This window comes from Buteo buteo, chromosome 5 (assembly GCF_964188355.1).
Source record: "Buteo buteo chromosome 5, bButBut1.hap1.1, whole genome shotgun sequence".
Classification (NCBI taxonomy): Eukaryota; Metazoa; Chordata; class Aves; order Accipitriformes; family Accipitridae; genus Buteo; species Buteo buteo.
The window spans coordinates 39,956,749-39,981,806 of record NC_134175.1 but is presented as its reverse complement, the minus strand read 5'-3'; the positions used below and the strand labels follow the sequence as shown (position 1 = coordinate 39,981,806).

The 25,058-nt window shown below is 37.9% G+C and overlaps 1 protein-coding gene across 4 annotated transcripts in view; it reads right to left on the bottom strand.

The window, feature by feature from the left end:
• The window catches only part of PTPN4 (protein tyrosine phosphatase non-receptor type 4), a 120,753-nt gene that overhangs the window by 77,119 nt on the left and 18,576 nt on the right, over positions 1–25,058 (bottom strand). The window contains exon 1 of one of the 4 annotated variants that reach the window (XR_012650503.1): positions 714–1,411. Coding sequence is in view for 3 of the 4 variants with exons in the window: in XM_075028736.1 (XP_074884837.1) it covers positions 714–929 (216 nt within the window). In the remaining variant the exon portion in view is untranslated. Of the gene's footprint in view, positions 1–713; positions 1,412–25,058 lie in introns of those variants that run through there. The other 3 variants (XM_075028738.1, XM_075028736.1, XM_075028737.1) reach the window with 3 other exon arrangements.

The window sequence follows — 25,058 nt, the reverse complement described above, 5'->3', positions numbered from 1 at the left end:
ATGCACAAAATTATGAACATTTTAATTTCAACTCTTTATCAAGGATTACAGATTAGAAAATCTGATGAATAATGTATTTTAAATTCCAGGCTCATATATAAAAGTTATTCACTTTTCCCAGTGACAGTCCTCAGCATTCAGCAACCAGCTTCCTGTATTCTATCCTGCCATCCTCATTAGTGCATTAGAAGGTGGTGAGTTTAAGCGAGGGAAATCATATAATAAGAACATAATCTGAGAAAAGCAAAAAGCAAAGAGGTACTTTAAGATGATAGCTGTAACAAAATATAATCATACACATGATTGAACATAGTTAGCTACACAGTGATGAGAAGAGCTACCATGACACTTTACTCATGCTCAAAATGCAAAAACCAGAATGAAGCAAAACAAAAGCTTGCTTCTCATTCAGCTCAGTGGCAAAACTGCCCTCCATTTCCACTAGACAGCTTTAGTCCATGAAGAGAATTAACAGAAATAAATTATGCTTTTTATATTCAATTTTGAAATGAGAATGTGTTACTACTATAGAGGATGCCAGAATGACTAAGTTCAGTGACTTAGTATGTACATGTACAAGCATGCCTTCCTGAACATAACTTCCCCTTCTATCCTGTGCTTAACACTATTTTGAAAGTCAAACTCTAGCCATACAAATCCAGCAAAGCAAAGCAAGCTTGGTGATATTGATTTGTGATATGCAAATTACTTACATTAACTCTGAAAGCTTGTACAGTGTTATCCAGGAGAAGAATGTTGCAGACCACCTCCGTATGCTGCCTGTCTCGTGCCAGCTCAGATGCTCGTACATTGTAGGTTCTGCCAGCAGGCAATCGGAAACGTGCGGTCATTACTGTCCACACAGGGTCTTCAGGCAAAACAAAAATAAAATTTAAAAAGATCAAAAAATACAAATGCAAGAATGTCATACTTCAAAGGTCAACACACAGCAAGTCCATTGTTAAAAAGCTCCATTACAGCTAAAAGAAAAATGTGTCACTAAATTCATGGTATCCAATAACGAAACAATGTCCTACAAATTACAACACAATCTTATTCCAAAATACTCAGTCCTTTACTTTCTGCCTATTGTACACTCCCTCCCTATTTTAGTGTTGTTTTGTGGGTTTGGTTTGGTTGGGTTTTGGGGTTTTTTTTTAAAGATTCAGAACTGCATTTTCACTTCAAAAAGCATTGTAATTGCTGGGCAACATGGCTACTAGGCTCCCAATATTAGAGGCAATTAAGTAATTAATTTCAGTGCAAAACAGCAAAAAAAAAAAATAATGCTTACACCAAAAAGCTTTATAGAGAAAAAGCATGAAGAAAAGAAAACACAAAGATTTTGATGCATTATTCTGCAATGCCTGTGCATTCACTGTATAATTGCTAGACATGAGAATACACAGAGATAACAAAAACATTAGCATTGTTTTTTTCTCCTTTTTAAAATTATTTTTAAATTGCAACATGAATAGGTAAAGGTTTGTCAAACTACTGAATCTTCCGTCTAAGTCAATTTGATTGGATTTACATGTCCAGATTGGAAGCACAAGCAATTCTTATTCTCCAAATAAGGGACTGTGACCAACCTGTGCTAAGTGCTGATAAATAAAATGCAAGAATTGAAATGTGACTTTCACTTTTCAAAACTAAGATTCTAATGATTATCATGCAACCCCAGTCCAGCAAAGCACTTATGAGCACACCTGATGCCATTAGCCCTATCCAATGATACTAGTTACTTTCTTAAGTACCTCACAAGATCAGAGCCTGTGATTCACTTAATTACACACTCAGCGAACTATTTCTACATCCTTTGACAAGGGCGTAAGCAAACAGAAAGTTTCATAACTTAAGTAGAGAATATATTGAGATAGAAAATTAAAATACCTTAACAAAGGAGTAAAAGAAAACAGGTATTCTCAAAACTGAATACAAAATGATTGATTTTCTTTATTCTGTGAAAAATTATGAAACTTCAAAAAACATTTATACATTTGCTTCCTGGCTTTGGGGTGGGGTTGGGGGTGTATCATCATAAAAAAAAAAAGGAGAGTTGAGCAGAGGACAGCAAACATCCCAGCAGTGATTAGAGAGCTTGCCTGGATCATAAGAGATATCTGTGCTCCAATATACACAAATCAATAGGGGTAACAAGTAAAAGATCGATCCCCTCCCTAAATAGTTGATAGCTTGCTTAGGCCCTCGTGGGAAAGTGGAAGACCAAGATCCAAGCCACTTGTATCAGGAATGGCTGGGACTTTTCAGTTTAACCTTCTTCCCACCACCTGCAGCCAACCTCCTGAGCAACTGCCCTAAAAATCCCTGAGGTATTTTGCTTTTCTAGAGCATGTCCTCAGCTCTTTCAGCATGACCACACAACTCAGACATTAAAAAAAAAAAAAAATCTTTTTGATGATAATTCATCCTTGCAAAATGTTTCAGTTTTGACTTAACCAACATTTTCAGATTAAAAAGTACTTGTTTCCTTACCAGACAGCTTGCTTTTTTTTTTTTTGCTACTCAGTCACTCTGGCTTCAGAACTGCAATGCCATATTCATGTACAATTACAGCAAGTTTATTTTTGTTTTGCTAAACCAACATGACAAACTGAGAAAGGATAAAGATACCAGATAAACCCACCAGCTGCAAGCTAAACTCATGACTTTCTCTTAATGATAAAATAATGAAAAATTGTTGCAAACATTAAAACTCCAAAGTAAAGCCTAACAAGAAAGCACATGTCTGACAACGCCTCATGAAGAGGCTGCTTCTGCTGTGCCTTCTACAAGCCTCAAAAATAAAACGCAGAAGAAAAACTTTAACAGAGAAGAACAGGAACTGAACCTCCGTAACACTGATCTGAGTCAACAACATAACATTTCACAAACAGTATTTTGTCATGTAGACACAATCTAGAAGTCAATCGTCTTACTAGCCATAACAGCATAAAGATCAGCATCTTTATCAGTGCAGCTACGCAACCAATAACTATAGCCAAGATTTGATTGGGATTTGCCTGTGAGCTGAATCAAAGGTGGTTTCAGAAAAGCATGCAATTTGATTAAAAACAGTTTATCCGTAACACAGAAACAACCCTTCGACAGGCATATTTTACAAGGATTTGAATAACTGACAAATCAACGAAGACACAGTGCGGGTTATCTTAGAGTCCTTTCCCATGAATACAAACACCAGTGCACAAAGTAGCACTGTTTAGCTTCCAGGTAAGCATTGCAGTCCTCACAAAACCATTTGATAGTAAGCTAGAAGGGTCTAACTCAACAATCCACAATTTTGCAGCAGAAAAAGAGAAGATTTGTTAAAGGCCAGAAATCATCACGCTTTCAGGGAAGAAAAAGGCAAATCTCACCTTTGCCTCCTGTTTGATCCCCTATTTTTGTCTTATTCGCTGATCAAGAACAATAGTATTGCTTCCTTCCTCATCACTGCCTTAAACTAGAAAGAAAGCTTCTGGATTTCAGAGTAACAAATTCCTAAGAGTAAGCAAGGAGAAAATCTGCCCTCAGTGATCCTCAAAATCCTTTAAGTACCAAGCAACCATTCACATATCCTTCAACAGACCCAAGCTGCAGACCCAGCAAGGTTCTTGCTGTAACACAGGTGATCTTCATTCCAACCAACCAAAATCACTGAATAGTCACAGACAGTGATCTGAGTCTTTCTCAATGTACATAAATGAAATGGTCAAATTCAAGAAAGAAGGCACTGTATTATGAGTTCACTAAGGAAACAGGACCAGCTATATTAGGTCAGAACAACAGTTCATCTAGCTAGCAGACCTGAAGGGCAATACCTTCTCACTTTCTTTAAGGAAGGAAGAAATGAACAGAACACACACATAAAGATACTTCTCACATACTGTTCCAGTCTGGAGTTTAGCGTCTTCCTGGTATGGAGCTCATATTCACACCATGCTGGACATCAGTTATTCATGAATGTTTTCTTCATGGACTTGGGAAACCATGTTTTGAACTTTCAGGCTAGGCAATGAAGCATTATATTCCATGTCCCCCATACAATACATAGTAGCCTGAACAGCTATCTTGCAGTAGACAATTTCTTCCACGAAACTAAGAGGCTTTTGCAACTACAGAATACGGTTTTATAACTAAGTATATTAACTGAAATCCTGAAATACTTCTACAAAATAGAAATATAACAGCCATGAAAGTAATACAGAGGTAGGTGACAAAACACAGACTATTTTCAACAAATCACATTCAAAGTTACTCTTTCCCCATATGTCAGCAAAGAAACTATGGAAGTATGTAGGGATTATGTTAAAATGCCTTCACCATCACACACTCTCTCAAAAATACTTCTGAGATCTGCCAGGGCTATTACATGTAACTGCTTTGTGGCCAATCATGTGTACACAACCCATATTTAAGCTTCTATCAGCTTATGTACATACAAAAAGGAGGCAGTTGTTAATCACAGACAGACCCTGCAATTGCTGGTCTTACTGTGACACACTTGTTTTACAATACAATTGGCCCTGAACTGTAGCCATATCATCTTCACTACTCCTTTCTTCCAGAAATACATGCACCAAGAACACAGACAATATTATTTCTCCTTACCGGGTATTGGCATTGTTGCTATACATTTTGAAAACATACTAGCACAACAGTGATATGGCTAGCTATTGCTTATGAGGTTAAAAATCATAACCATCTGATTTCCCAGCAAATACTGATATATAAAATGACAAAACTGATAAAAATTCAGCTACGCTGGTTGCAAACTTCTGCAGTGAAAATATGTTATAGCTAAAGTTAGTATGGAACAAATAAAGGACTGACTTCAAGCTCCAACATAAAATCCGCAGCCCCAAAAGAAAGAGGAGTAAAGACAAAAGGTGAGATTCAACCAAAAAAAGTTTGAGAACAACTGGTTTAAGCAGCAGATTAACTTAAGCAAGGTGCAACTATGCGTGCATATCCACGTCATGGACAGTACCATGGCCACTTACGCTAAAATCTTTCTCTATATGCAAACGGGTTATTTAAATTGGATTTAAATCAGATTAATCTTTGCATATGAAGAAGGTTTCTGCTTATAATTTTTCAGCGTCTTCTGCTAAGCATGTAATATTTAGACACTTGAATTAACAATCCAAAGCACATGCTGCTACAGCAACTGGAGAAGGACGGAACTTGTGCAATGAAACTCCACTTACCTCTCAGGTCTGTGGAGGGAGTAAGTTGTACATTTCCTGCCTGAGCTCAGGTTTCAAGTGATGAAGCAATTCTAGGGAGTGTTCCCTATCAAAGGGCAGAACATTCCTGCAATACTGGCTTGGTTAGGGCACTACAGAGCATACAGAAGCTTCACAAGTGAATTTTCGGCATCCTCTATTCTTTTATGTAAATGCATACAGTAAAATGACAATTTGCTTGGGCTTACAATAAACTAACCAATTTTAAGCAGCTTAATAAATAAGCAGTTGGTTAAGCAAGTCATTGACTGAAATTTAATTTATCCAAGAGTGCAACTGATTCACTGACTTGAAGAGTTCTTTTAAAGAGAGTTCGCATCACATACTGTACACAGAGACAACTACCTTAGCACACAGTACCGTATGCACACGTGGATGCAAGGACATGAGAAATTTCATTTTTCATGGCTAATCTAAAGCAGCTAAGAAGCTAATGCATTGCTAGATTTCCATTTGTTTAGAAGCTGGTATTTTAGCTACCCAGAAGGCATGTATTTCCTCTGTAGCCCACTTGCTGACTTGGGTCTAACACAGTACATGAATTTGCTACAAGAGGTAGAAAAGTAGGCCAGACTCATAACAAACCCACATCCTTATAACATGATGAAGCTTGTATACATTAAATAGATTGCAGACCCCATGGTTACTACAATTATCCAGGCAATCTAATTAGCAGAAAAAACCCCAACTATTAAAAGTACAAAGACAATTTTGAAGGTTTAAACAGAATAATACAACATACTGCATTTCAAACAAACACCAAGTTCTATCTAGAACCTATCTTCATATACGTTTACTGAAAACATGTTAGTGAAACTACTACACTGTTACATTAAATGTTTTAACTATAACCAGTTTGAAAACGCAAAGCATTAGTTGACTGTGCACTATTTTGAGGGAAGTCTACATTAGTCCAACAAACGGAAGTTCAATTTTTTTATCGTTCAAAAATTTGTTTTGAAATCTTTCAGCAATTCTGATGTATCACACACCTTCAGGTCATTCCTTATAAATAAAATCAGAGTAGAAATGCACTTTCATTTAAGTGAATCGACCCATGCACTACAATCCTGAACTCATTCTGATGATTCACACTTCATTCATTTCTTCTTGCCTTCTGCTGACCAAACAATGGAAAGTATCCATAATTCTTTAAAGTTCATATGTAAACTTCGGGTCATTTCACTTTGTCATCACCAGGTGCAAAGGCTCAAGCTAGACTTCTATCCAGGCAACAGCACCATTAACGATTCTGGGCTCTATCAAAATCTTCTGTTGATTTTATAAGTTTATTAATTATCTGAAATATATAATTAATCAAGTTAATTCTGCTTAAGGAAAATAATATACTCCTGTGTAGCTATCATATGGCCATTTATTAAACTCTTCCTAAAAGTTCCACTGGTAAAGAGGGATATTGCATTTTTCCTGTTGACAAACTGGGACAGTTACAGTGACCAATGTAACTATAAGCATGATTCCTTCAGTGCTACTACATTCCCAAAGAGTTGTCAAAAGTGAGTACTGGATACAAGGAGACACTGGCATTGGAAGTTAGAAAGGTAAAGTCTCCAAAACCTCAGCAACTTCTCTTCACTGGTGGGTAACCATATTGTGCTCTCATTAGCCCAGGTATCTACATGGCAGCTCTGGGATTCCAAGCTCACCCTCCTCCTAGGTCAGGGCTTCCCACACCCTTCTTTACAGGCTGGCCCTGAGCAGCCTCCAAGCTTCATATGCAAAACTGGTACACGAAACTTATCTTATCTCCAGCTGCTTTTATACATTCCCTCAAGACTTCCATTATCTGTGGGCACTCCGAGCTGCTTGATTAAATCCCTCACAGATGCAGTAAGTATAGAACAACAAAAGAAATTCCTATCTGCAAGTACTTCACTTTTGAGAGCAATAGAGCAACATACTCGCATATCCCCCAAAATGTCCATAATCTCACCTACATTTCAATGAATGAGCTAGTCTTACATCCTCGATCCTCAACCACATGAAGAGCCAAATCTAACACAAAAAGCATTAATTCTCAAAGTACACCTGACAGTTTCTGAAAATTTTGGGCCCAAAGTTCAACAGTTGAGAGAAAAGAAGTTGAATTTAGCATCTCTCCTCCACCATCCTCTTCTTTGTATATACGAGCCAGTAACACAGAATTAATATTCTATGCGTTTATTCAGGTAAGTTTCTAAGGTTATTAATTCATCTCGTTTTATGAACATGAGGATTTCATGGGGTTGGCTGTGGATTTCAGTACAGGCTCGACACCTAAATTAATAATTACTCTCAGTTTAAAAATTACTTGAGGACTTATTTTTAAATTAAGATGTCCTTGGATAATGCTTTTTATCTACTTCTTTGGATAGGGGTTTCAAATTTGAACAACTGCTGTGTGCTATCAAGCAAGATTTTCACTGTTACCATCACATCATTACTAATAGAGACAAAGGTCAAAGGTGAAACACCTTGCTCTGTCACTCCCAGAATTTCATTCTTTGCAACATAAAAATAATAATTAACAAGTGTTCAGTCACTCTACATAGGATAGTGGCCAATCTGTTAGAGGAAGCTGGAGGATGTATACCATAACACAGCAAATTAGTTTGGTAGTACTGTAGCAATCAATCTACTATTTCATCTGAAAAATAAACTATTTTGACAATTTGACAATTCCCTCCCTTGCTCCACCCCTTCCCCAAGAACAAGAACATAGCTAACAGAAAAGCCTATTATAAATGACACTTCTATCTAATTAGATGTCAATACTCCTTATGCTTGAACTGCATGCACAATGCTCCAAAAAAAAAAAAAAAAAAGCCTCTCAAATTCATCTGCTCCCTTTCTCTGCTTTGGGTCTGAAGTAGGACAGTGCAGGAAGTCTAGTTATCTGCTTTTCTTCACTCCTGTATGTAACATTTCAGGAAACAAAACCAGCAAGATAAAATTCATTAGTCTGACATTACAATACTTACTGGTACAGTTTAGAAGTAATACTAATTAAAAAAAGTAGTTCTTAGAAACCATGCCATCAACAGTACCAATCATTTTGAACCTAAAAACCTTTATGGCCTCCCTTTCCATGCCTAGTCATTTTTCACATGAAGAAAGTAACTCTTCCATCTTCAGTATCCAAGACTCTAGATTAGATAAAGCCTGAGAAGATACTAAAATTTTTTTTGAGAGAAAAGACAGATGGACTTACAGATTCCAAACAGCTCAATTGCAAACAGTTCATTTTAAATGCATTGTTAAGTTTCAAATTTATTCTTAGTGAATACCTGTCCATACCACATTACAACTGGCAGCCTGATAAATGCACTGCATTCCCATAGCGCATCCTTTCATAGTAAATTTGATCTTTTTTTCAGTTTTTGACCAGTTTTCTAGATGGGGAACTGAGCTTCAGAGAGGCTGAAGAAATACACCCAATACACTAGAAGTCTGCAGTCAAGAAAGATCTAAAATTAAAAGTCAAACTTTTTTTTTTTTTATTAAACCCTATCCTACTTCAGCAGGTTCAACCCATTTCCCTTTTCACTGCAACAGTCTCACAGGTCAGAGTGTGAACAAATGCAAATACAACAGAAAACCTCCTTCCAGCTAGCTCCTGCCAGCTCAAGGCTGAGTACTCACTGACCTTATAACAGCACTTCAGAAGAGACAGGACTTTTGTCTCACTTCCAAATGATGCAAGAAAAACGTCCAGCATCCACGTGCCTTTAGGAAAAGGGCTCATATGGAGTACCCATGGTTATTCACAACAAATACAAACCCATCTGTCCTACAGGTGACAGACTGAAGCCACAATCAGACTTGAAACATCATATGAATTTGTGCAGCCACACTGTTTCTGAGCCAGAGACCTTTCACTTGCAGGTGATACTCAGGGGTAAGGGAAGTTTTATGAAACAAGTCACACACACATTTGAACAAGATGTGTGAAGTTTATATGAGCTTTCAGAGATTATTGAGCATGTCTAGAAAGTTTCTATATGATAGCAATATACGCATAGGCACCTTAACAAACAAAAAAAAAAAACCACGTATCCCTCTATTAAGCAATAAACTATAATTGATCTTCAGGAGCCACCTGGATCATAGTGCAACCACTTTACAGAATGGTTTAGGAAAGGCATACCATAGTATGAAGAAACAGAGAACAGGCAGCTGAAGCTAGAAATGTCTTTAGGTACAGATATCGGTATAGTTTAAGGCCTGTAACATGAAAACAGAAGTTGATGGCAACCACCAGCTATAGCAGTGGTCAGCTTGTGAGCCAGCAAAAGCACACACAAGGAAGAAGCCCTGAGTGCACAGCTGTGGTCATTGCACCACTATATGACTACTTCAGCCAGTGCGGTGGACAGCAAAGAAACATGTGCACCGAGTTAGCAGCAGCTCATGCTCCTGGAATAAGCAATTTAGTTTGGAAAATGGCAAAGCTAGCCTGTGGAAGGCCAGACAGCTGAAGCAGTCAGAAAAGGATAAAGCTACCAGGAAAAAGAACTAGGAAGAGGAGTACTGTTTAAATATCATAAAATGGTGAATTTAACTATCCTTCTATATTAAAAAAATAAATTAAACAAATAAGCAAATGCATTGATAAGACAAAACCACCTTGTTTCCTAGTATGCAGCTGTCAGCTCATGATATTTGGAGGCATTTATACTGTGTAAAGTTTACTAGGAATAAATAGAAAAGTTTTCCAAGTCAGTTCCACCTCCAATATTTTAAACTCGATCATATCCATAACCTGCCTTTGTTTGAAAATAGCCTTAAAAATGGCAATCCGTGACCCTCACACAGATGATTACTACACCCAACTCTTCCCATTCCTGGAGCTGGATCTCTTATTCTTGGTTTCATGACTCAATGCTATAATAAGATGTAATAAATGGAGACTATAATGAAACACTACTAAAATATCTTCTTGATAGAAACTTCTCAAAATAAATTTGTGGTAATTTTTTAAATGTGTTCTTAAACTAGGTTAAATAGATTTAAATAGATTTTTCATTAAAAGGAAATTCTGGCTCCCATACAACTCTTAAGTTTAGGAAGCCTAAATGTTTACTCGCCAAAAGAAAAAAAAGAGTTGAAATCAGTGCAAGTTCAGACAAACTAAAACCAGAAGCACCAGGTGATAATAACAAGTTAGTATTTTATATCTTGCTTAAGAAAGGGAAAAAAACCCAACAAAACCAACAAACAAACAAACACCCCCCCCCCCCCAAAACTTCTTCCTACAGCTTTCCTCGAAAGTATCAAGGGGTAACTAAATTTGATTCCTCTTTGCTATACAACTCCAAAAAACATTTCTTTACCTATTAAAAAAGGAGTTTACAGTCCTCTGCAGGCCTAGTAGAAACCAAAAGCTCTTTAGTATCTAAAAGGAGCTTGGTAGTCACTGAGCCTTTAATGACAATGTACAACTGCCTATAGCTAGGATAACCTAGTACAGTCCTTTCAGGACACTAATTATTAACAGCTCTAAACTTGAGTAACAGCCTGACTACACACACTGAATCAAGGAAATGTAGCAAGTGAGAATTAGGTTTTGATTTCGGTTTTTCCATCTGTAAATACAAGGGAGTTTTAACACAATTTAAGAAGCTAAAAAGAGAAAGAAATTACATGCAGATAACAACTGCTGGTCTTCAACAGTTCTATACAACTAAGCAGATAAAACAGGGGTAAAACACCAAATGCTGCAAAGTTACATGTTCTAACTTGGTGTGACTGTAAAACAATACAAGTCCCACATCCTGTATGCCGTACAAGTCTCAACCACAATTATCTGAAGATGACATCAACAGAAAACATACTGATGGGAGAAAATCTGTGGGCTAGCTATTAGCCACTTGAGCACCCACAGATCAACACTGCTGCACGCAGCAGGATCTTCAAGTCCAGAGCAGCTAGCTGAATTGGCAGCTTTAGTTCCAGCCATGGCATCTGTGTAGTGAAGCCTTTGAAGCTGAAGGCAGTCTGAATTGAAAACAAACTGGCAAAATTCAGAAAAAGCTTTTATTCTACTCATAGCCAACTTCAAGTTGAATTTTGGCTGGCACTAGAACTGAAGTATTAGACAGAGGGAGGAAAGTTGTCTGTGTATATTCTGTTCAGAGTTGCTAAACCTAAGCCAAATTATCTTCAATAGACTTAAACACAGCAGATGCTAATTCTAAGGCTGAATATAACCAATTGGACACCTTCCATCAAAATTAGTTTTTAATCAGAACTGCCATTTCCACAAAATAGAAATTTTCACATGGAAAATTTCAGTTTTGCCAAAACCCACCAATTTTCCACTGGAAACATTAAAATAATGCCTGTCTGGCTACCTGCCTGGAAAACGCTTGTCAACTCCACTTCCTCCTCTAACAGAAAACAAACCAAGGGAAGCCTTCCAGCAGTGCTGCCCAGAGAAGTGACCTCACTCCATCCCTGCCCCTGGCTCTCAGCTGCCCTGCCTCGCACTCCTTTCCCAAGCACCCGCATACTCAGCCTCTACCCAGCTTTTTGGCCCTGGGGTATGGGCGTGATAGAAGCAGGTCACCTCTTCAATTGCTCCTTGGGTGCACACTAGAGAAAGACCCCAAAGCACACCTGGGCACTAGAACGAAAAGCTCTCCACACAGGGCGAAAGCAGCTTTGCTGACAGACCTGCCCAGTAGCAAAAGAATCATCCTATTCATATCATCCCAAATTTTAAGTTCTCCCTTTATTTATTTATTTATTCATTATTAAGAGCTCTCACATTTTTACAACTTCCATGCAGCTTAGGTAAGTATTTTTCTGACTTGCTTCTGCCTCCTCTCAAAGGTTTTCTTTATAGGAAACAATTTCCATTTTCAAGCTAGCTCAGGGGGACTAGAAGTTCAAAATTATTTCAGTGAATCTGGCAATGAAAATATCACTCATGTTCAAATGATTAAGCAGTTAAATCTGATAATCATTCACCTGCAGTGAAATTAAAAAAAGAAATTAATCACAGTTTTGTGGCTTTAGTTTCTTTAGCAAAGTATCTTAGAGAGGACTCAGCTCCCCAGATTTGTAAATCAAAATCACAGAACCGTTTGTTTGGAAGGGACACGTTAAAGATCATCCAGCTCTAACCCTCCTGCCGTGGGCAGGGACACCTTCCACTAGACCAGGTTGCTCAAAGCCCCATCCAACCTGGCCTGGAACACTGCCAGGGATGAGGCATCCACAGCCTCTCTGGGCAATCTCTTCCAGTGCCTCATGACCCTCACAGTAAAGATTTTTTTCCTAATATCTAATCTAAATCTACCCTCTTTCAGTTTAAAACCATTACCCCTCCTCCTACCTCTACATGCCCTTGTAAAAAGTCCCTCTCTGGCTTTCTTGTAGGCCCCCTTTGGATACTGGAAGGCTGCTATAAGGTCTCCCTGGATCCTTCTCTTCTCCAGGCTGAGCGACCCCAACTCCCTCAGCCTGTCTTCATAGGGGAGGTGCTCCAGCCCGCGATCATCTTCGTGGCCCTCCTCTTGACTCACCCCAACAGGTTGTTGTACAAAAATTGCACAAACCTACTTTGTAAAAGGATAATTTTCAAAGATCTTGACCAGAAAACAACAGGGCAATTTTATCTATACTTCTTACGAAGTGAAACCCAAAGCCAAACCAAAAGCTTTCCAAAATTGTGGCATACTGACTTCAACAGCCACACCCTGTCAGGGGTTATGACATGATTTAACATTAAGGCCAGACTGCAGGCTCTGTGCACTTATCTTCACACATTCTAAGTTTTGTAAACTGTTAAACTACAATTAATTTTGCATATAAACGAGTAAGAGGAAAAATCACCTTCCTGTGTATTTCTCAGAGTTATCTAAAAATGCTTTTCTTTTGGGATGTGTTTCCTTCTTTTGAAACTACACTGACAAACTTACAGAAGCTTCTGTAAAAAAAAAAAAGTATTGGAAGAAAACATAATGCAAGAAGAAAGACAAGATCCAAACTTACATTAAAAGTTTATAATTTTTACCAGGGTTCATCAAAGTAGACTTCTGAAAAAACTTTAAAGTTTTACTTTTTTGTTTCTTAATATGACTGTTTTCTTCCTTACAGCTTTGTTCTTTATAGAACTACACAGTAATACTTGGAAGTTTCCACAAAATTAACTTAGCAAAAATAGCAGATGTTATTAATGGTGTGAAAAGCAACATTAGAGTGTCAAGGCTAACTATGAATAATCTGTAACAACCCCCCCACACCAGCACCCTACATTCCTGCATCCAAAAAGTAAAGGCATAAAGTTGCAGGTACACAACTGGAACAGGCACAAAACCTAGAAAGAAGGAATTTTTTAATGCACTACAGCACCAAAATGAAGTCACACACCCTGTTACCCAAGCAAAACTAAAATTCACTGACAAACTGTATTTATATACTATTCTTCTCAATCAAATCTCAGACCTTTCATTAGAGGTTAGATTCCTTTTACTAATGTAATAGCGAATTATTTTCCAGGTACAGGGTATACATTGTCTATACAAAAACATTTAGTGTCATTGCTTTTAATAAAATATCCGGCTGAGAAAAATTATCTGGCCATTTTGCTTGGAGCTGAAAACTTCTAAAATCAGCTGCCATTCAGAATCAGCAAGAAACTTTCAATACTGTTGGTCTGAGATGAATTAATTCAATTATTCTATTATTTACTGAATTTATTTTTAGTAGGAAAACAACTTCTACAATCTCCTCTAAAGGATTCATGTTCAGGAAGACAACAGAGGCATTAATGCTTCTTTATCATATTGGCTCAGTTCAGTATGAAGTTTCATATCCACTGAAAAAGCAGGCACATAACCATGTTACAAGCCAGTTAATCAACTGAAAACAAAGCAATAAAAGAAACATCACAGCTCCAGCTGGTATAAAACATTACCAAGAAGGGCAAATGACCACACATATGCAGACTTAGCATGTGCTGAAGTTAAAAAGCAACAGGCTATTAAAAGGAGAAAGTACTACAAAATTATAAAAGGCTATTTATAAGCTTAATGTCACACTGCTGTTTATCACACTGCTATTTATGATTTCTCTCACGTATTTACCTTTTGCTTTTAAGCAAGAACGAAACCCTGAATGCAGTTTAATCACCTGCATATCACAGGGTCTTCAATTTCATTTACTTACTTCTCTGCTGCTCCTGAGAACTTTCATCTGCCCAAATCGATTTCCTGATAGGAAGCTAGCACATACCTCCTGCCACAAACAAGCACGGGAAAAGCCCATCGCCCCTGATGATACCTTGACAGTGATCAAATTACCTCTTTATTCTTCTTTGTAAAACAACTGGAGGTCTGGAAGTACCCTGTTAAAATATTTCCTCTGCCACTAAAACTGTAAGATAGTTCAAATCCCCACCCCAAGCCTCTTCACTGTGCTGCTGGCTGCAAGCACACAGTTACCATGCCTCAGCTGAGAGGATGGGGGCGAGTTTGGTTTTTGGTTTTTTTTCCCTACCAGAACCATAAATGCCAACCTGATTGTAGCCACAGCCCAATGCAGAAGTCCACACGTCATCAGAGCAAACCTTCTCAAACTTGTGGTATGAAAGATCAGACCAATTTTATTTTTACTTTTTTTTAAACAAAGCCCAATTCTAAGAAAATCATGCTGACAGAGTTGGTTATATATCTAGTCACTAAACTTTGAGTAAGTGAAACACAAATCAACTTTTCCACTACACTGCCTATAACTGACATCTACTTATTTGTAATAAAATAAGCTAACCATAAAAGTTGCTATCAAAAGAAGTCTTGAGTCATTAATTTAGCTTTATGTGCCACAGTGAAGTTCACACTGCTTGTGCAAAAAAAATTACTGTTAAAAATGAACATATGTTATTTTACTGTTCCACTGTATATGGGAGAGACTGTGACATCCTGGCCTTTAACAATCTTTTCCCACTGTTTTAAAAATAAGGATATAGCATTCTTTTTCTCTTCGAAGTCAAATGACTGATGCAGCAGATTGATTTCAAAGCCATCTATGCAAACTAATTCACCTTCCAATATACAGCAGCTTTACAAAATGCTTAGCAAAAATACCATTTGGATAGTCTCTTCCACTATATTGCAGTAAACAGATACTATTTTAACTGAAGAAAACCAGTTATAATCCTCAGGCTGTTAGAAACCAGAAGTTTGCAAGGCTGTTCCATCTCTACTGCAGTCAGTTCTCTTTGCTCCTCCATGCAACTGCTAAACTCCCGAGCCCCACCTCTGCTAAGCCGGGGGCTATGCAAGGCAGCAGGTCTGAATGACAGTTTTTAACCAATTCCCTCAGTGCTCTCAGTTCTCCTTTGATTCTACTGAAAAAGTACTTTAAGTAATCATGAATGATTATGCTGAATGTCTGTTTCAAATTCATAACAAGCACTTGAAGCATGTGGTAGCCTACAAAAACCTGACAGCAGAGACCTAACGGAAGGCTTAGTGAGCATGTTTTCAGCAAAACTGGCATGCTACAAATGCCAGAAAGGGATTTCATAGTCAAAATAAAAAGGTAATGTAAATCTGCAAGAAAAAACAAACTTGTCCATAATACCATGATTTCCAAAAGCATGTAAAGAACACACATTTTAAGTAGCTGATCTGCAATGATGCCCTAAGCAACAGTCACAGTATAAAACTCACCCTGCTACCGTATTCGTTATTTCTACAGGAAGGGTGAAATTCTGTCTTCAAAGGTAGCTGACAAGCATCTTAGTAAGACACCAGGTCAAAGTACTTTTATGAAAGTAGACCTTTAATATTTGCAAATTCAGTACGAGTTATTATGTAGACAGCTGACATTTAGCCAAAACCCCTATCAAAGACAGAGCAGTTAACTCCCTGCAGTCAAAACTAAGCATGGAAATGATGCTGCAGTTCTTAAATCTAGGAAGTAACTACTTCCTCAGGTGTAATTGTGGTCCATGCCAAACACAGCAGAGGACTTAATAAGTAGGCGTATTTCTGCCCAGCATTTCAGTTCTCAAGGATCCATCCATACAAAAAGTGAGCCATACTTCCAGTATGCACTGGTATATGGAGACGTTAATCTCTGACAAACTCACTCTGAAATTCCTCCAAGCCTGTGCACCCAAAAAGATTTGAGTCTTTTGACAGAAATGATAAATTTAAGTGTCCATAACAAGAAAAAGATTTGCAGAATGTACTCGAGTTTCCCAGCTTCTCATCCTTTTGGTAAAGGTAAGAATCAAAATTTTTGCTATTTTCCGTAAAAGTAGTGGAAGGGAAGCTGAGAGCAAGTAAAATCATCGCTTCCTTAAATACCTTTCCTTTGAGGCCATCATTGAACACTTTTTTCTGCTCAGCTACCAAGCAGTGAACATTTTGGGACAGATTCATTTCCCTTTTCTGAAAGGAAACAGAAGCTACTGTGGGGAAAAAAAAAAAACAAAACACCTCTCAAAATACAGAGCACAAATAAGTATCTGTGCAGTGTCTCCTGAATAATGCCATGTGCAGAGAATGTTGATGGTAGAAGGAAGGAATATCTAGAATTCAACCTGATGTCAGCCATCCCAAAATTACAGGCAATCCTTAGAAAAAAGTTCAGCATTAGATCAGGTGCGATTAGTCTCCACTAGTGCTAACTTGCACAAATGAGAAATCATACCTCTAAGTTCAATTCAGTAAGCAAATCTCAAAAATAATGAATGAGGCAAGTTTTATGAAGAATCTAGCTTAGTTTCCCAAAAGCTCTAAAAAAGCTTACTCTAGGCATTTATGTTTTATTTAAAGGAAAATACAGTTCTAAAATTTCCCACTGCAATTCCTGCTTATATTCAGAGTTCATTAAGTCACAATAAAAGGCTATGGTTCTTATAGTCAAAGGTATCAGCACAGACTTGCAGAGAAAGGAAAACAAGTTACAATAATGAATACTTGTTACTGTTATGAATACCATTATAGACAACAAAAATTCCTATCAAGTTGGCAATATAAAAAAGAAAATTCTTCTAATATATTTTCTCATTTCATAAAGACAGATATCAAATGCAACATTTCTTGTCATAGCAAGTACATGTTATCATTCCTGAAAGAAATAATAGGTGACAGTGGAGATAGCAGATTGTTAAATTTATGTTTTCAGACATTTAAATGTGGCTACTAATAGCCCTTTAAAAGTCATTAGGCATCATTAGGCAATTTAAATAATATACTAATTAAGTAATCGTAAAATAGCCTGGCTCTTGTTCCTGTTGTTTTCTGTGGAAAGGCAGGTACAAACATGGGTCAGATTCACAAACTGATGGTTACAGATTCACAGGCTGATGCAGTGGCCATGCTGAAACTACAAAGATAATTATTTATTACTGAAACCATCAGTTCCATACCATTCCCCTCCTTCAAGTATTCCAGATCTCCTCCACGTCCCTTCTTCACTTCTTAAGGTTCTAGCAGTCCTCCTTGTAACTGTTCAATTCCCTTCACTGCTCAAATCCCTCCCTACATTATGCCCATTTCTCTAATCACCTTTCAACTTCTCTCTGGCCTACTCTATCCTTGTCTTTGCTACTCTGTGCCCTACTCCTTTGGGGTGGGTACAGAAGATAGAACAGCAATAGAAATTACCAAAATATCCCCCAAAACCACAAAAAAACAAACGTGTACCACCTGGAGGCAAGAAGAAAAACTGTAGCCAAGGGACAAGAACCATGCCCAAGTCTACTCCCAAGCTTGAAAGAGAGATGCCAGGCACATCTATAGTCAGAGTAACACCACAGGCGTAAGGTGCCTGATGCACTCTGCAGATATGCTTTCCACATGGTTATGAATGGAAAGGCAACATAATCACCTACACAGCATTACCAAAAATCATTAAAACGCTTTTAAATTTCACAGATTTTTAACATGAGGTACAGAAAGATGCCCACACCACCAGAAAAAAAAAAATAAAGGACTTGCATAGTGAACTTCCCCCTAACAGTCTCCCAGACGCACAAATTTTCAGTTAATTCCGGGTTTCAGAACTTAGCCCTGCCTCGTTTTTTTTATCACCTTCACCAACAGAATTAATTCAACACCTGTAATGCTTAGGGACAACCTCCTTCAAAACAAGACTTTCAGGAGAAGAGAAAACCCTGCAGGAAAACTGATTAAGTACAAGTTTATTCTCAACATGCATAAACATGTTGACAGTGACATGATACAGCTTTCCAGCAGCTAAGTTTTCCGATACAGAAAAAGAGAAGAAAATTTACAGCCTCTATCAAGTGTGAAGAGACACTCAGAAGATAAAAGATTACATTCACTTTTTCTTTAAAGTGAAAACGTTGTACAAAGTGCATGGAAAAGGAACAGTCTAACAACATACAAATGAATCTATGAAGATGGCATTAAAAGGTGACGAGCTCTCTGAGTCAGCACACCTGCATTGCTCCTCTTGGGCATTATGTTTAAAAACTCTTTTCATTCATGTGCATCTGCAGTCAGGCCCAATCAGTTTCTTACACCCTCTTCTTCAGGCACTCTTTTATAATTAAACTCAGCTTCTGCAAACTATTTGCTGCCTTCTGCATTACATGACAGAAAGTGAAACTTCTACCTCATACAGAGAATGACTATTTTTTCCCTTAGAGGCAAAGGCATGATATCTTAAAAATGCTATTATGCAACTTCTTTTATTATAAGGCAACATCAGTAATACTACCTTGGACTGTTTATTCCAATGCTTTTTCATTATCTAGAATTCATATCCTTAAAAAAAAAAGAATAGGCTAAGCTAAAAACCTATTTAGCTAATAGCTAAACTATGTTATCTTAGAAGCACAGTTTATTTATATTGCCTATGAAAAATATTATTCCTCCCAACTGCTGTGAAGATAGGTTCTCACGGTTTAGATACAAAAATTTCATGAGTCTCATTTAATACCACTATAAAGGATAAAACCAAGTGGTCTTTTGTTGTTGTTGATTTTAGTTAATTTTTCCATGCTGTATTAACATTACTATAACATTATTCAAAAAAATTGTTAGTTTGTTCTAATGGTGTTTTACAACAGGCACGCAGTCAAACGTTACTGAAGCACTTCTGAAGGCATCAGGTATAACACCCCAGAATTAAAAGGCTAAAGAAGAGGGACATATGGCAGGATATGGAAAGTGCACATTAACAAAGAAACAGAGTAACTGGGTGGTTCTATTTTCCAGTGTCTATTCACATGCACTCTCTCCTGCCAGCTGCTCTGCAGCACAGCCCAGTTCCCCTGGTAGCAGCTGCAGGAGCCACAGGTGAAAGCAAACAGGAGTGTTGTTCTGCAGAGCAGGGTCTCTCTGCACTGTGGTACCATGCCCAGCTGAGGGCACAAAGCTGCTCTTTGCACTCCCACAGTTGTTCAGAAGAGACATTTTCCCAAAATGAAGACACTGATATCACACAAGCAGTAGCCATATTTGCTGATGGGATGCAATTACTTTCTAAGTAGCAAGATATTCTCATCAGAATATCACTCTAGCTGACAAAGTCCAGATTATCCCTTCTGAATTCCAGCCACCATACCAGCTTTATCAACACTGACTTCAGAATGAGTACACTTCAGCAAGTATCTGTCGCTACGGGTTGGCAAATACTGACTAGTCATCTAGATATGACCATGCAGTTGTTGAAATGGGCTGCCAATAGAGTTCAACAATCTCAGAACTGTCAGCAAACTGAGTAACACTGATAACACCCTGGCCTACCATGAAATTGTTGATACCTTCTGTGGAAAGGTATGACAACGGCATACAATTTATTCCCCAGATCACAGGAAGGAGACCCCGGTGACCCATAACTGGAAAGGTTTCAGTGGCTCCAGGAAGTTACAAAGAGAGTAGAAACACTCAGCTCAATGGGTCCCTTTACAGTCCAGTAAAGGTTTGAAAAGTCTCAACTTTGTCCAGTGCTGGAAAAGGTCCTCTCCTCTGAAGTCAGTGCTAGCAGGTCCAAAACTGGAATCTGTGAAGCCAGAGAACAAAAGCGATGTGGTTCCAGCTGGATCACTCAATTACTGAACCAAGGCTGCTGGGAACGTTACCCACCACTCGTGAAATAGCAGTTAGCCAGTGCCGTGCACCATGTCATTCCTTCAGCGTTAGTCAACAGTGGGATGGCTCAGAAGGCAAGATGAAGAATATCTATGAGTGTTCTTCAGTTCTTCGATTCTGACTATTCAAAGGAAAGAAATGAAACAAAGCTTGTCCTCTTCAGATCAGGAGCTGGTGTCAGGATGCTCTGGTAGTTTCTTAAGAATGAGCACGATGTTATGTGCATCAGAGAAAGAGGCTATGGTAAAGAGTTTATTAACACCACTACCTTATCCTTTTGAAAAGTAACTCCCACTCTCCAAGAACCAGCAGAGCATGTTTATTTACCATGTCACCCAAAAATCTCTCAAAGAAAGAGAACTTCTCAGCAGCCAAGAGTATGAGGAATCTACAATGCCCATCGGAAAATGTGCTGTTCTCAAAGTCTGAAAGCTGGAGCCCAGAGAGCAGAAATCCCTGTTACTTAACACAAAACCAGCAAGAAGCTTGTGTCTGCTACTGACAGGCAGGCAGACTGCTAGGAGCTATTCTGATTCTTTACGAAGGATGTAACATGAGCATTATTAAATAACAGACATGTCCATCTGTCCTCTGGAAGTATATAAAGAGAAACAAAATTAGAATTTCTTCACAGTGTTAGATCATCCGCCTTTCTCTAAGAAAATCTGCTGAAAAAAACAGAGGGAAATGAAGAGGTGCCAACTAGACTGAACAAGTGCTGACAGAGCTCATGAAAGTGCAGAAAAATCTCATCTAGCTCTCAAGAAATCCAAAATAAGTAACTGAAGAGCACAGATACCCAAACCTACAGCTTATGTATACTTTGTGGTAGGCTTTGATTTTTAACAGATATATAGACTACACTACATGTACATCTCTGGCACATGGTGTTCACTACAGCAAAATAACTTGCATCTACGAATGACCACTAGTATTTTTGCCACTAGATATTCTATTAAGCCACTTCATAAACTTGCTGTAACACTCCTCTGAAACATGATATGGGAAGGTATTGGTAGCTGGAGCATGAGTAGCCATGCCACCATTACATGGCAAGTTTTAATAATACCACAAATTTGGTTCTTACAGCTCATCTTGCAATTCCATGGACTGTTGAATTTTTAGTCTGAACCACAAGGGATGGGAAAGGTCTTAAAAATACAATTGTTTGAAGATTTATCTGAAATTCACTCTTGTAGTTAGCTTGTTTTCCTGTTTTGTTGGCTTCACTACAAGGTTCCTTTCAGTTTTCTATTGAATATGATTGATAGAGAATTTAAGAGAATACAAAATCACTTTCCAGAATAACTATATCAGAGTCAAGGGAGATCAGAGAGCCTTTACTTAAATGCCTGTTTTCAGAACACTTACAGATAAAAATACGACATCTATGGAAAGTACATAAAAATCTAGGCAAGGCAACAGGGGAGAAACAGAAAACTGACTATTTGACAGCAACATTTAGGTAAAGAGAACATAACCACTATCTTCACTGGCAGCAATTCAAGAAAAATATTACCTCAGGAATCAGAGAGCAATTCCTGAATGAAGATCATGCCTTCCTTTCAGTAGGGAAAAGAGAAAAGCATTCAAAGGCTTATGGAAAAGAGCAGCCAGTTGGATCCATGTTATTGGCAGATACCAGCATTAGAGAACAGATACAGGCTAAAAAGACATTATATGACTACTCAGAATAGGAGGAAGGTGACGATAAGAGCTCTCAGGCAGAGGAGTGCTGCCAGGCTTATGATTTGGGCATCAGATTCCCAAGTGTACACATAATATGGCCTTAGGATATTTTGGGAGAAGATATAGAGATGACAGAAAAGTCATATTTATTTACATTTTACGTGCCATAGAACAGTCTGTTTTCCATTTCTGATTTGGGGTTATACTTCAAGAGATTGGAATTCAAGAGTTCACCTTCATCAGGGCAGTGCATTAAATCCTGGTATTAAAGTTTGGAAAATGACCTATTTACTGAAAAAAACCTAATACTGAATGATCATCTGTAGCCTGAGCGAGCTCACGTTTGGTTTGTTTTGCTTTACTTCGTGGTTTGATCGTTAAAAGAACCAAAGATTGATCCTTTTGTCCTAGAAACAAATGGAAATTTTGAAAGTCAATAAGCAGGATTATGATAACCAGAAAAAAGGCAAGGACAACACAATGAACTACAGCTCATATGATTGACCAGAGAGTAATTAATATCATTCCTTTCTGAAAGGACATACACAGCTGAGTATTGAAGCTAAACTGTAGAAACTCTCAATAGCGTGTATCACACTGTTAAAGAATGCCACTTTTTCTGTTACTTTTTTCCAAGTAAATAAAGGAATAGAGGGAACATAATTTACTACCTTTTTTTTTTTTTTAAGAACAACAAAAAGATATTCTTAGGTAAGCTGAAACATTTTGAGACCTAAATGCATGCAGATGCACCATCATACACAGGTTTGGATTGAGCCAGAACGTCTATTTACCCAGCACCATGGCAGTATACAGAATTGAATTTAGATGTGAATTCATATTCTTTGTGGGCTTTAACCGAGGCTCAGATTTGAAAATGCCCAGCTTTGCAGGTAACTTAAATTCAGATGTATATTTCACCATTTCAGAATCAGTTGAATATCTACAGAGTAAAACACCCCCACTCCACCTCCCGCAAAAAAAATACCCATAAACACTTTTATGCTGCTATTAATAACTTGACTGCAGACTAATGAAAGTGCATCTCTGTAGACCAAGGAAAAGGGTGGGATTATTTAATGGATTTGTTTACAGGCAAAGAGTGCCTTGTGATTTCAGGAACATGAAAAACAAAATTAATTGTTGTGAAGGTAGCCGGTCCCTGCTGGAAAGACACTATGAAAGCAGGTAAGGATATATTACATCTTTTTTGTTACCAATTATTCTACCAAAATGGCTTAAATCTTTAAAATTTCATACTAAACAGGCATCATACTGTGCTGCCTTGGAAAACTACTGATTTAAGTAATTCTTTTGAAACTCATACGTATCCAACTCCAACAGCTTATCAGTCTAAACCTTATAATGATTATTTAACAGGTATTTTCAAACGATGGTACAGGTTTGACTAATGATGCCCATCCAAATTATTTAAACAGGGGGTTTTCAAATGTCCTGAGGATGACAGGTTCCACCTCCTGTGCACACTGAGAACTGGAGGCTTCTACTGATGTTACTGATCAATTATTATAAAGAAAGAGATGAACAAGCAGCTTTGGAAAATGTGTTAAACAACAAGGGGAAGACGAAGAGCGAGAGAGGTTAAGGAAAAAAAGCAGCAGAGATCAGGATTTCCAGAACTAGGATGTGATCACGTCAGAGACAATTAGACTCTACTTTGATGAACTCTTTATTTTGACATAACCTGGCACTGCTAGCTAATGCAGCATTCCTGACCCACTCCTGAGTCTGGCCACTCATTTCCAGCCTTGCATCATCCTCTCCCTACTGCTGACATAGCCATTTGTACAGCCATATGGTAAACCAGAGTGGGGAATTAAGAAGCAACACAATTTTGGCAAAATTATTTTTCAGCCTGACCAATTCCCCAATATGGTTCACTGTGCAGTGGCATAAGCACTACAGCAGCACAAGGAGGACAGCAGGTGGCCACGAAGGGAAGAAGCTGGTCAAAACAAGCAAAATGGAGTAAAAGTATTAGCATCCAGCTAAGTGAAGATCATTCATTTTGGTAAAAGCAATTTCAAGAGAAGAATAAGAGAGTGGAAAATGGTGAAAAAGCAGGGGGAAATGTAAGTTATAGATTGTGTATTTACTGAATCTGCAGCAGAACATGACCAGATAAAATGAGGTGACAGCTAGAATAATCAATGGGATGAAGTTTTTGAGTTTTTTATAAATGATGAAGCTAAAGCAGGCACTTGTGAAGAAAAAGTCTAAGGAAGTCAGCAAATTAAAGAGGAATGAAGAATGATGATAAATGGAATGGAAGGAAATAAAGATGCAAAACCAAAGGGGCAATAATTTACAAAAGGAGACAACAACATACTCTTCCTTGAAGTACCAGAGACCAGAAATTTCATGTACCCTCCACCACTTCCACACCTATTTATGGACTATCACAAAATAAGTCTGAATTTATTAAAAACTAAAGCATACATCAAACCTAAGTTAACTTCCACATGTCAGTCCTGAATTAATAGCATTCTTATGTTTATCCAAATCGTCTTCTGTATATAATTGAAACTGTTGCATCATTTCTCTACTTATCTGCTACTGACCTCCCCCTTAAAACCTCCTGCATTATTTAGGTCCCTTTCACCACAGAATACACAAGGCCTTGCATACAATACAGCAAACAATGACAATGAAGAATAGTTGCGAAGAAACAAGTGGCATGTGATTTGTTTTGTGGTGTCTGAATCATTAATTTGTATTTTGTTTCAGGAGGTGCCAGGGGAAAGATTAAAAGTATAGTGTTAACACAGACAATTCTGGAAAGGTCAGGTTCCCCAAAACATTATGAAAATTCAGTGATAAAACCCAGCCAAAGACATAATGTCAAAGAGGTGATGGAGACTGACAGAAAACTTCTCTAAAAGGCTCCCTGTACTATTTCATCTGAAGGTGGTACAGTGTCTGGTGTATCAAAGAAAACTGAATGGTAGTTATCAATGCACACATCAGAAAAGTTTTATTGTAGCTATACTTAACTATAAAAAGGCTTGAACAGAACACA